This window comes from Mus caroli, unplaced genomic scaffold (genome assembly GCF_978045245.1).
Source record: "Mus caroli unplaced genomic scaffold, Mus_caroli_1 scaffold_3, whole genome shotgun sequence".
Taxonomy (NCBI): domain Eukaryota; kingdom Metazoa; phylum Chordata; class Mammalia; order Rodentia; family Muridae; genus Mus; species Mus caroli.
Window position 1 is genome coordinate 53,329,825 of NW_028227258.1, and position 10,556 is coordinate 53,340,380.

Below are 10,556 nucleotides of genomic sequence, written 5' to 3' on the forward strand. Positions count from 1 at the left end.
CTTATTTATAATAGCCAGAAGCTAGAAAGAACACAGATGTCCTTCAACAGAAGAATGGATACAGAAAATGTGGTACATTTATTTACACAATGGGGTACTGCTCAGCTTTTAAAAACAATGAATTTATGAAATTCTTAGGCAAATGGATGGATCTGGAGGATATCATCCTGAGTGAGGTAACCCAATCACAAAAGAACCCACATGATATGCACTCACTCATTAGTGGATATTAGCCCAGAAACTTAGAATACCCAAGACATAAGATACAATTTACAAAACACATGAAACTCAAGAAGAAGGAAGACCAAAGTGTGGATACTTTGTTCCTCCTTAGAATGAGGTACAAAATACCCATGAAAGGAGTTACAGAGAAAAAGATTGGAGCTAAGAGGAAAGGAAGGACTATTCAGAGACTATCCCACCCAGGGATCCATACTATAATCAGCCACCAAACTCAGACACTATTGCATATGCCAGCAAGATTTTGCTGAAGGGACCTTGATATAGCTATCTCATATGAGGCTATGCCAGTGCCTAGCAAATAGAGAAGTGGATGCTCACAGTCATCTATTGGACGGAACACAGGGTCCCCAATGATGACGCTAGAGAAAGTATCCAAGGAGCTGAAGGGGTCTGTAACCCTATAGGAGAAACAGCAATATGAACTAACCAGTATCCCCTGAGCTTGTGTCTCTAGCTGCATGTGTAGCTGAAGATGGCCTAATCAGCCATCATTCAGAGGAGAGGCCCTTAGTCTTGCAAAGATTATATGCCCCAGTACAGGAAAATGTCAGGGCCAGGAAATAAGGAGTGGGTGGGTTGGGGAGTAGGGCGGGGAAGGTATACTTTCAGGATAGCATTTGAATTGTATAAGAAGAAAATATCTAATAAAAAAATGTTTAAATAAAAAAAAGAAAAAAGTGTAAAATTTGCTACAGAATATGACTATTCATTTAAAAAGTAAATTTTAAAATATTAAAATTATTGACTCCCTTGAACAACAAAACAACAACAACAAAAACTACAACAAAACGTTGACACAACAGTCAAAGAAAGTGCAAAAAGCTCCTATCGAAAAACATCCAGGAAATCCAGGACACAATGAAAAGACCAAACTAGGGAAATAGGTAGAGAAAAGAGCAAAGATTCCCAAATTAAAGAGTCAGTAATATCTTCAACAAAATTATAGGAGAAACCCCCCTTAACCTAAAGAAAGAGATGCCTATGAACATGCAAGAAGCCTACAGAACTCCAAATAGATTGGACCAGAAAAAAAATCCCTCCTGTCATATAAAACCAAAACACCAAATGCACTAAACAAAGTAAGAATATTGAAAGCAGTAAGGGAAAAAGGTCAAGTAACATATAAAGGCAGATCTCTCATAATTATACCAGACTTCTCACCAGAGACTATGAAAACCAAAATATCCTGGGTATATGTCTGAAAGACCCTAAGAGAACACAAACACCAGCCCAGGCTACTATACCCAGCAAAACTCTCAATTACCGTAGATGGAGAAACCAAGATAATCCATGACAAAACCAAGTTAACACTATCTCTCCACAAATTTAGCCCTACAAAGGATAATAGATGGAGAACACCAACACAAGGAGGGAAAGTACAACCTAAAAAAGGAAGAAAGTAATCTTTCAACAAATCCAAAAGGAGATAGGAACACAAACATAATGGCCCCCCAAACAACAAAAATAACAGGGAATAACAATCACTTGTCCTTAATATCTCTTAACATCAATGGACTCAATTCCCCAATAAAAAGACATAGACTATAAGACTAGATACATGAACAAGACCCAGCATTTTGCTGCATACTGGAAACACACCTCAATGACAAAGACAAACACTACCTCAGAGTAAAAGGTTGGAATACAATTTTCCCAGCAAATTGTCCCTAGAAACAAGCTGGAGTCAACATTCTAATATCAAATAAAATCAACTTTCAACCAAAAATTATCAAAAAGGATAAGGAAAAACACTTCATATTGGTCAAAGGAAAAAAATCTACCAAGATGAACTCTCAATTCTGAATATCTATGCTCCAAATGCAAGGGCATCCACACTCATAAAAGAAACTTTAGTAAAGCTCAAAGCACACATTGCACCCCACACAATAATAGTGGAAGACTTTAACACCCCACTTTGAGCAATGGACAGATCATGAAAACAGAAACTAAAAAGACACAGTGAAACTCATATATAGTTATATCTATTTGGTTCATAACTCAGAAGTTATGAACCAAATAGATATAACAGATATTTATTGAACATTTCATCCTAAAGCAAAAGAATATACTTTCTTTTCAGCACCTCATGGTACCTTCTCCAAAATTGACTATATAATTGTCCACAAAATAGGCCTCAACAGATAAAAGAAGACTGAATCAATCCCATGTGCCCTATCAGATTATGTGGACTAAGACTGGTCTAAAGTTCCAACAAAAACAACGGAAAACACACGTAGACAGGGAAAGTGAACAACAATCTACTCAATGATAACTTGGTCAAAGAAGAAATAAAGAAAGAAATTAATGGCTTTTTAGAATTTAATGAAACATACCCAAACATATGGGACACAATGAAAGTAGTCCTACGAGGAAAACTCATACCTCTAAGTGACGCCAAAAAGAAACTGGAGAGAGCTTACACTAGCAGCTTGACAGCACAACTAACAGCTCTAGAACAAAAAGAAGTAAACACACCCAAGGGGAGTGGTCTGCAGGAAATAATCAAACTCAGTTCTCAAATCAACCAAATAGAAACAAAGAGAACTATATAAAGAATCAACAAAACCAGGAGCTGTTTCTTTGAGAAAATCAACAAGATAGAGAAACCCTTAGCCAGAGTAGCCAGAGGGCTCAGAGACAGTATCTAAATTAATAAAATCCAAAATGAAAAAGGGAGACATAACAACAGAAAACATGGAAACTCAAAAAATCATCAGATCCTACTACAAAAGTTTATATTCAACTAAATTGGAAAATCTGGATGAAATGGACAATTTTCTAGACACATACAAGTGCTAAAGTTAAAACAGGATCAGATAAACCATCTAAACGGTTCCATAACCCCTAAAGAAATAGAAGCAGTCATTAAAAGTCTCCCAACCAAAAAAGCCCAGGAACAGATGGGTTTAGTGCAAAATTCTATCAGATCTTTAAAGAACTAATACCAATACTCTTCAAACTATTCCGCAAAATAGAAACAGAAAGAACACTACCCAATTCTTTCTATGAAACCACAATTACTCTGATACCTAAACCACACAAAGACCAAACAAAGAAAGAGAACTTAATGCCAATCTCCTTCATGAACACTGATGCAAAAATACTCAGTAAACTTCTTGCCAACCGAATCCACGAACACATCAAAATGATCATTCACCACCATCAAGTAGGCTTCATCCCAGGGATGCAGGGATGGTTCAATATATGGAAATTCATCAACTTAATCCACTATGTAAACAAACTCAAGTTAAAAACCCAAATGATCATCTCATTACATGCTAGAAAGCATTTAACAAAATTCAGCATCCCTTCATGTTTAAAGTCTTGGAAAGATCAGAAATTAAAGGCCCATACCTAAACATAGTAAAATCAATACACAGCAAACCAGTAGCCAATATCAAACTAAATGGAGAGAACCTTAAAGCAATCCCACTAAAATCAAGGCTGCCCACTCTCTCCCTATCTACTCAATATAGTACTCCAAGTTCTAGCTAGGGCAAGAAAAGGATGTCAAAGGGAAACAAATTGGAAAGAAAGACATCAAAATATCACTATTTTCAAATGATACGATCATATATTAAGTGACCCCAAAAATTCCACCATAAAATTCCAAGAGGTGACAAACAACTCCCGCAAAGTGGCCGAATATAAAATTAACTCAAATCAGTGGCCTTGCTCTACTCCAAGGATAAACAGGCTGAGAAAGAAATTAGGGAAACAACACCCTTCACAATAGCCACAAATAATATTACATACCTTGGAGTAATTCAAAGTAAAGAAGTGAAAGATTTATATGACAAAAACTTCAAGTGTCTGAAGAAAGAAATCAAAGACGATCTCAGAAGATGGAAAGATCTCCCATGCTCATGGACTGGCACAATTAATATAGTAAAAATGGTCATCTTGACGAAAGCAATCTACAAATTCACTGCAATCCCAATCAAAATTCTAACTCAATTCTTCATAGAGTTAGAAAGAGCAATTTGTGAATTCTTTTGGAATAACAAAAGACCCAGGACAGCAAAAACTATTTTCAACAATAAAAGAACCTCTGAGGGAATCACCATTCCTGACCTCAAGCTCTATTACAGAGAAATAGTGATAAAAACGGAATGGAATTGGTACAGAGAAAGGCAGGAAGATCAATGGAATAGAATTGAAGATCCAGAAATGAACCCACACACATACCATCACTTGATATTTAACAAAGGAGCTAAAACCATCCAGTGGAAAAAAGACAGCATTTTTAACAAATGGTGCTGGTTCAACTGGTGGTTAGCATGTAAAAGAATGTAAATCAACCCATTCTTATCTCCTTGTACAAAGATCAAGTCCAAGTGGATCAAGGACCTCCACATAAAACCACAGACACTCAAACTTATAGAGGAGAAAGTGGGGTAAAGCCTCGAAAGTATGGGCACAGGGGAAAAATTCCTGAATAGAACAGCAATGGCTTGTGCTGTAAGATCAAGAATCAACAAATGGGACCTCATAAAATTACAAAGCCTCTGTAAGGCAGACACCGTCAATAAGACAAAAAAAAAAAAAAAGCCACCAACAGATTGGGAAAGGATCTTTAACAATCCTAAATCAGATAGGGGACTAATATCCAATATGTATAAAGAACTCAAGAAGGTGGACTCCAGAAAATCAAATAACCCCATTAAAAAATGGGGCTCAGAACTAAACAAAGAATTCTCACCTGAGGAATATCGAGTGGCTGAGAAGCACCTGAAAAAATGTTCAACATCCTTAATCATCAGGGAAATGCAAATCAAAACAACCCTGAGATTCCACCTCACACCAGTCAGAATGGCTAAGATAAAAAATTTAAGATCTGAGAGCAGATGCTGGCTAGGATATGGAGAAAAAGGAACACTCCTCAATTGCTGATGGGATTGCAAGCTGGCACAACCACTCTTGAAATCAGTTTGACGTTTCCTCAGAAAAATGGACACAGTACTACCTGAGGACCCAGCAATACCACTTCTTGGCATGTACCCAGAAGATGCTTCAACACATAATAAGGGCACATGCTCCACCAAGTTCACAGCAGCCTTATTTGTAATAGCCAGAAGCTGGAAAGAACCCAGATGTCCCTCAACAAAGAATGGATACAGAAAATGTGGCATATTTACACAATTGAGTATTACTTAGCTTTTAAAAACAATGAATTTATGAAATTCTTAGGCAAAGGAATAGAACTAGAAAATATCATCCTGAGTGAGGTTACTCAATCACAAAAGAACACACAAGGTATGCACTCAAAAGTGGATAGTAGGCCAGAAGCGCAGAATACCTATGATACAATTCACAAACCACACGAAGCTCAAGAAAAAGGAAGACCAAAATGTGAATCCTTCTGTCCTTCTTAGAAGGGGGAACAAAATACCCATGGAAGGAGTTATGGAGAGAAAGTATGGATCAGAGACTGAAGGAAAGGCCCAGAGACTGCCCCACCTGGGGATCCATCTCATATACAGTCCTCAAACCTAGACACTATTGTGGATGACAAGAAGTGCTTGCTGACAGGAGCTTGACATAGAGGTCTCCTGGGGGAAGGGGCTTTTCCAGTACCTGACAAATACAGAGATAAATGCTTTCAGGCAATCATTAGACTGAGCACAGGGTCCCTGTAGGGGAATGCCAGGACTAGGAAGCAGGAGTGTGTGGGGGAGGGGGGAGTAGGGGGGGATAGGGGATTTTCAGAGGGGAAACCAGGAAAGGGGATAACATTTGAAATGTTAATAAAGAAAATATGTAATTTAGAAAAAACACCAAAAAAAAACGAAGAAAGAAGAAAGAAGAAGAAGGAGGAAGAGGAGGAGGAAGAGGAGGGTGAAGAGGAGAAGAAGAAATGGGCATATATATAATTGTATAAGGATTCATGGAATATATCCAATTGGCCTCCCTGTCAGGTACTTGGAAGAAATGGAATTTTGAAATTTATGACAAAACATTGAAGGAAGAGGTATGTGGATAGGGATACCTGAATGACTATAAATATATATTTAATGTAAAAATGGCAAAGATCTGAGTAGAACTCTCATTAAAAAAGTTATATAGACCATTCTTTAGTCTATTTCTGAATCAGTTACAATTTAGACTAGATAATTTACAAAGAGAAATTCCCTCTAATTCCAGAAACTAAGAAATACAATGTGGGGAAACTAAAATCTTATGATGGCTGCTATCTAACTCTAACATGAACTTTTGTTGTTCTGCTCTCAGATGGAGTTGAGTGGAAGAACAAGTCTCATGAGGGCAGACAGCTCACAGTCTAATCATGGTCTACGGCCGCTACTTCTTAATAGCATCACATTGGTTCTTACTTTTGCAGATGTGAATTGTGAAGGAACAAAAAACACTCATATCATTGCATCTGGTCAATTAATAAATTAAAAGAAGTATTATTTACTACTTCCCACCTATTACAATGGCCAAAATCAATAGGCAAAAATAAATGATAGTGAAAATATGAAGAGATACTAGACATAGTGAGCACAGAACTTTATAGTTACTCTGAAAATAAAAGTTTGAAATGAATTTTTCTTTGTTTATTTGGTTGATTTGGTTTGAAATAAATCTTCTGGGTATTTACATAAATTGAAAACTTGTGTCCACATGCCATATAATAGTTTATTCTGAGATTAAAAGTCTCAATCTTGGAGGGAAATTCCTTAAGACATCAGATGATATTTTAAGACACAGTATTTACAGGAAGGTTAAACAACTGGGTATTAACTAAGAGGAGGTGAAACATTTTATCCTCCAGAGATGGTCTTAAACTCACAAAGTAAACTCAAAGAGTTTCAGGAAGTTCCTGAAACTAACCAGATTCACTAGGTGCCTCCTTCCCAAATGTATAAAAGCAGTAAAGATTGCTAATAACCACTCTCAGGAAAATGGAGCTGTCTAGAAAATTCATACCAGTAAAGCTTCCTGGAAGTATCAGAGAGCAGCCTAGCTGCCTGAGAGTAGCACAGAGCAGCCCAACTACCTAGAAGAAATTCAGACAAATGGAACTACTTGGAACCTGTTGAGCAGCCAGCAGGCTATGAAGTGTGCTCCAGCTTTCCTACTTTCATAAGCTTCCACTTATGTTGGTTTGGGCTTTTATTGATGCTTCTGTCTTTGAATCATTTTCCTCTTGTAAGCAATCATTCACACACACTCCTCTAAGTAACTCCAATGAAACTCACCAAGTTGGAGTTTTGGGATAGCTGTTCTTTGTTCTGTTATCAGTTCCCTAGCTGAGGCAAGTTGTTCATGTCTTCCCAGGAATAATGTCACGCAGTATCATACTAAACCTTAAATACATGCCTTCATAACCACTTTCCTTATAATTGTAAAAATTCAGAAACAACCAGGATGTTTTCCAATAGGCAAATGACTAAGGAAATATGACATAGCCAAATGATGGAAGTTTTAAAATGACACATCCAACTGTAAAAAGTCATGGAAGAATCAAGTAGATATTGCTAGCTAGAGGTTATCTGAAAGCCTGTGTGCTTCATAATTCCAACTACATGGCATGCTGATAAAGGCAAAATTATAGAGGTATTAAAAGAGCTATGGTTGCCATGCTCAAAGGAAAAGGAAGAATGAATAAGTAGGCATAGAAGATTTTTACAGCAATGAAACAATGATTTTGTAATAGTAAATACATACATTACTTATGTTTATAAATGTAAATGTATTCATGGATTGGTAAAAATAAACATAGCATATAATAACACCAAGAGTAAACATTTGTATCATTATTGGCCTATAAATTGTAACAAGTAAACCACAGGAATATACCATACTAACAATATGGGGGAAAATGGTTGGAGGTAAGAGGGTAAATGCAAAGTTTCCAGTTCCTGTTTAGTTTTTCCTGGCTCTCTAAAACTATTTAAAAACAAACCATTTTTAAACATGAAAGAATACCTCCCAAGGAGTAAATATCTACACTAAAAAGTGTGGTTTCAATCAATGACCGTGACTCACTTGCATTAATGGGAGTTCTTCAGAGCAACCAACACATGTTTTGTTTTGTGTTTTTTGTTTTTTTTGTTTTTTGGGTTTGTTTGTTTGTTTTTTGTTTTGTTTTGTTTTGTTTTTCAAGACAGGGTTTCTCTGTGTAGCCTTGGTTGTCCTGGAACTCACTTTGTAGACCAGGCTGGCCTCGAACTCAGAGATCCGCCTGCTTCTGCCTCCCAAGTGCTGGGATTAATGTGTGCACCACCACGCCTGGCCAACACATGGTTTTTATTGACTATACATTTTTATTTATCCACAATATTTACCAGTGGGCAATTACCTTTTATCCCTCTCCTAAGCTCTTGGTAATAATTTTGCATTCTACTTCAGTGGAATAAACTATACCTGACAGTGCATATACACTTAAACTGTTGGAATGTTTTGTGTTTGCCTAATCCTTTTTATCAATATGCTTCTGAACTCAGGTCCAGTTGTTGCATGTGCCAATGCATCATTTATTCATGTATAGTATGGTATCTTAATGCATTTCACCAGTTGGTGGGCATTTGGACTGTTTCACTTTGGGCCACTGGAAATGCTGCTACTATGAACACACTAGTAGAAAGTTTTGTTTGGGAAGCTGCCAGACATGGTGGTATATACTTGAAATCACAGCACAGGGACATGGAGAAGGAGAATCAACAGTTTAAGGTCATCTTTACGTACCCAGAAAGTTCAAGACAAGCCTGAACTACACATAAAACCTTATCTCAAAAACATTCAAAGAAATAACATTTTATGGATTGATTAGGTATGTGTATAAATAAAGACAATTTGTTGAAAAGAGGTTCATGAATTTGAAGCAGAATTGGGAGGGGTTTATGGAAGGTTTTAAAGAAGAGAGTGAAGGGGACAATGTTTTAATTATATTATTGTCTCAAAAATAAAAATAAATGTTAAGAAAAACAAGCAAAAAAAAAAACCATCTTGTTTTCATGTCTTTACAACTGCTGGGTCAAATGGTAAATTTTTCATTTAGTTTTTGCAAAACTGCTAACCTGTTTCCAATAGTAGATATTTCATTTATGATCTCAGCCAAAACATGTAGCTGTTCAAATTCTTCCCCATACTGGCTGTTATGCAATATTTAAAAATCACAGCCATCCTAGTGAATAAGCTGGACTCCATGATTTGCATTTTCCTATGACTAAGGGTTTGTTTTCATCTTCACTATTTATGTACTTTCTGAGGAGAAATGTCCACTAACATCCTTTGTCAACTTATGAATTGGCATTTAAATTTTATGTAGTTATTCACATCCTATTGTATTGTAAATATATTTCAGCTGGCACAGTAATTGTATGTTTCAGGGGCAGTGTGACATTTCAATACATTATGCAATATGCACTGATCAGAGTAACTGGCATATCTTCACTTCAGGCATTCTTCATTTCTTTATAGTAAAAAAAAAATTGGTTTACTCTTTACACGCTTTTCCACAGGAGGTTCTCTTGACCAGTGAAGATCCGAGAGCCTCTGCCGCTCACTCAAGCTGCACAGTCAGCTGGTCCTTCAGCGCCAGCGGTACTCACCGGCTTTGCCTTGTTTGCCCTGCTCCTTGCGCGGGTCCCGCCAGCCATGACAGCCAAGCGATGCAAAGTGCTTGGGAGAGTGAGCTCCGGATCTAACGATCTAGGAACGCTCAAGTACACAGCTCCCAAGTCAAAGTCCTGCACCAGCTATTGTAGCTTCGGTTGTGACATCACGCCCGGAAACTGCGGATCCCGCGAGATAGCGGCTGAAGTAGGTTGCCTGGGAAACACGCATAAGTAGAAGACTGGTTAGGGATGTAGGCGGAGACATCCTTGAGGTCTTTGCTGCCAAACCTTTCAGCCCCAGAGCTGGAGCCAGAGGTAAGCTGCTGCTGCAGACTGCTTTTAGTCAACCAGGTGGGGCAATTTTGAGCTGTGATCATAGAACAAACATTTAACTTTGTAAAACAGAGTAAAAGAGTGCTTTTCAACTTAAGTTGGAAAAGGCAAGCAAGTACATAGTAGCTTTTCATTTAGACATCTAGCAATTATATTTTATATCTTAATTACTAACAATTTATCGACATGTACCTTATGAAGATTAGGTTTCTCCACACATGTACCTTAAAGAGTTCTCAAAATCAAAAGGACGAAATATCTTGTGTAGCTCAGGTTGGTCAGTAACTGGATTGAGGCTAAAGATGACTTTCAACTCATGTTTCTACTTCCAGTTTTGGAGTGCTGGCATTAAAGGCTTGTGTGCCACTATTTTGGTTTAGTCAGTTTGGAGAACCCATGGCTTCTTCAGGTTAGGCC

At 37.4% G+C, this 10,556-nt stretch overlaps 1 protein-coding gene across 1 annotated transcript in view; it reads right to left on the reverse strand.

Annotated features, from left to right (window-relative positions):
• Positions 1–9,950, reverse strand: part of Lrif1 (ligand dependent nuclear receptor interacting factor 1) — a 46,965-nt gene extending 37,015 nt beyond the window's left edge. Inside the window, exon 1 of the mRNA XM_021159037.3 lies at positions 9,801–9,950. Coding sequence (XP_021014696.1) covers positions 9,801–9,848 — 48 coding nt within the window. The 5' untranslated portion in view covers positions 9,849–9,950. The remainder of the gene's footprint in view (positions 1–9,800) is intronic.
• Between the last annotated feature and the right edge of the window lie 606 nt (positions 9,951–10,556).